The 2,500-nt window shown below is 48.5% G+C and overlaps 1 protein-coding gene across 1 annotated transcript in view; it reads left to right on the top strand.

Annotated features, from left to right (window-relative positions):
- The window catches only part of otogl (otogelin-like), a gene marked incomplete at both ends in the record, with an annotated part of 40,470 nt that overhangs the window by 2,705 nt on the left and 35,265 nt on the right, over positions 1-2,500 (top strand). The window contains 3 exons of the mRNA XM_080539586.1: positions 1-112; positions 1,504-1,625; positions 1,833-2,038. The exon at positions 1-112 is cut by the window's left edge and continues 43 nt beyond it. Of these exons, the coding sequence (XP_080395712.1) occupies positions 1-112; positions 1,504-1,625; positions 1,833-2,038 (440 nt within the window). The remainder of the gene's footprint in view (positions 113-1,503; positions 1,626-1,832; positions 2,039-2,500) is intronic.

Below are 2,500 nucleotides of genomic sequence, written 5' to 3'. Positions count from 1 at the left end.
GGGCCAGCACCACTATGAGACATTTGACGGCACCTACTTCTACTTTCCTGGCACCTGCTCCTACATACTGGCCCAAGACTGCCGCTCCGCTGCACCCCAATACACCGTCTGGGTAAGAGAACCTTCCAACCCTACGCTGTCTGGGTAAGAGTAGACCGTGGACATTTACATTACATTTTGGCATTTAGCAGACGCCTTATTCCAAGGCAACTTACAATCGTTACATTTGACGAAGCAAGTGAATCATCGATTCACCAGTCGTAGCAGGAAGAGTAATCTAGCTCAGGCCAGGGGCCATTGGCAGTCGTCGTGATAGAGGAAGAGAGAACTATTTTTTTATTTTTTTATTTTAATAGACCGAAATAGTATAGGGGGAAGCAGGTGTCTCAAGAGACACAGTGCTGGGGGGTAGTAGATGTCTCAGGAGGAGCAGCTAAGGTGTAACCTAAAGAGATGGGTCTTCAGTCTCCGGTGGAAGATGGGGAGTGACTCTGCAGTTCTGACAGCCATGGGAAGCTCATTCCACTAGCACAACACTGTCAGGGTAAGAGAACCTTAGAACCACAACACTGTCTGGGAAAGAGAACCTTAGAACCACAACACTGTCTCTATAAGAGAACCTTAGAACCACAACACTGTCTCGATAAGAGAACCTTAGAACCACAACACTGTTTCTATAAGAGAACCTTAGAACCACAACACTGTCTCGATAAGAGAACCTTAGAACCACAACACTGTTTCTATAAGAGAACCTTAGAACCACAACACTGTCTCGATAAGAGAACCTTAGAACCACAACACTGTCTGGATAAGAGAACCTTAGAACCACAACACTGTCTCTATAAGAGAACCTTAGAACCACAACACTGTCTCTATAAGAGAACCTTAGAACCACAACACTGTCAGGGTAAGAGAACCTTAGAACCTGTCTTAGAACCCTGTCTGAGTAACAGAACCTTAGAACCACTACCCTGTCAGAACCTTAGAACCACTACCCTGTCTGAGTAACAGAACCTTAGAACCACTACCCTGTCTGAGTAACAGAACCTTAGAACCACTACACTGTCTGAGTAACAGAACCTTAGAACCACTACACAATGTCGGGGGACAGAATCTTAGAACCACCAATACAATGTATGTGCAAGTGATGCAAAACCTTCACAGTGCAGTACACGGTGTAGGTAATAGAATAGGACCTCAGTATTGATTGAAGTTCTAGTACTGTTCTAGTGTGAACGCATCGACCCTTCATACACCACAGCTGTGGTTTTGTACTATATGTTAGTGATCTGTTCTCAGATCTCAGTATCAGACAGTGTGTCTCCTCTGGAATTCCAGTCAGATCTCTCAGATATAATCCTTATTAATTAGTCTCTCTCCCTCCCTCTCCCTCTCTCTCTCTCTCTCTCTCTCTCTCTCTCTCTCTCTCTCTCTCTCTCTCTCTCTCTCTCTCTCTCTCTCTCTCTCTCTCTCTCTCTCTCTTTCTCCCTCTCTCTATCTCAGGTCCATAACAGCAGAGTGTGTGAGGGGAGTGTGTATTTATGTCCACGGGCTCTTAGTTTGTTCTTCCCCAATGAGGATGAGATCCACATCTCAGGATACCAGGTCCACCAAGGAGGCCGCAGGTAATGTGTGTGTGTGTGTGTGTGTGTGTGTGTGTGTGTGTGTGTGTGTGTGTGTGTGTGTGTGTGTGTTGCTCGGGCATGCAGAGCCAACTGTAGAATATTACCCTGTCATTGCTTTGTGTGAATTTGCGTTTGATCTATATAATGAGTGCTCTCAGTGTGTTCAGTCATGAGCTGGTCTGTGTGTGTCTCTGGTCGTGTGTGTAGGCTTAGCCTGCCTCAGACGATAGGCGGGGTGTTTATCGAGCGCCTGGCCGACTACCTGCTGGTGAAGAGCGTGTTCGGCTTCTCTCTGGCGTGGGACGGCTGGTCGGGGGTGTACCTGAAGATGAGCGAGGAGCACCAGGGCGCCCCCTGTGGCCTGTGTGGGAACTTCAACCACCTGGCCAGCGATGACCTCACCACCCACCGCGGTAGGACTGGCCAGACCGGCTTCTCCTCCCTCTTCTCCCCCTCGCTCAACACCCAATCAAAACAATTATTATTATTATCCACTCAACACCGCCATCAGACCGATTCGAGAGGCAGCAGGGGCTGGGAGGGACCAGGGGAGGGGAGGACAGGGCAGGATGGGTCACTGGGCTTTGTAAGGGCTGCAAGGAGCAGATATTCTTCCCCTCCATTAGATGCTGTAATCTGAGGCAGCCGGGAGAGGAGAGGAGAGGAGAAAGGTGTCCCGTGGGGACGGACGTAGAGATAAACATTGTGCCGTCCCAACCTGGAGACAGTGATGTTGCTCTCTACACACCGCAGTGAAAAAAACACACAGGTCCAATCTGGACTCTTCACCGCCCTTGTGTTTGATTCGTTCTAGAGTTTTGTTTTGGTTCTAGAGTGTGTGGTGTATTGATTGCGTTGCACCGCTATTGACTTGG

Source organism: Nansenia antarctica (genome assembly GCF_963989245.1).
Source record: "Nansenia antarctica genome assembly, chromosome: 9".
NCBI lineage: Eukaryota > Metazoa > Chordata > Actinopteri > Argentiniformes > Microstomatidae > Nansenia > Nansenia antarctica.
The sequence above is the reverse complement of the archived record's forward strand: the minus strand, read 5'-3'. Positions and strand labels throughout refer to the sequence as shown.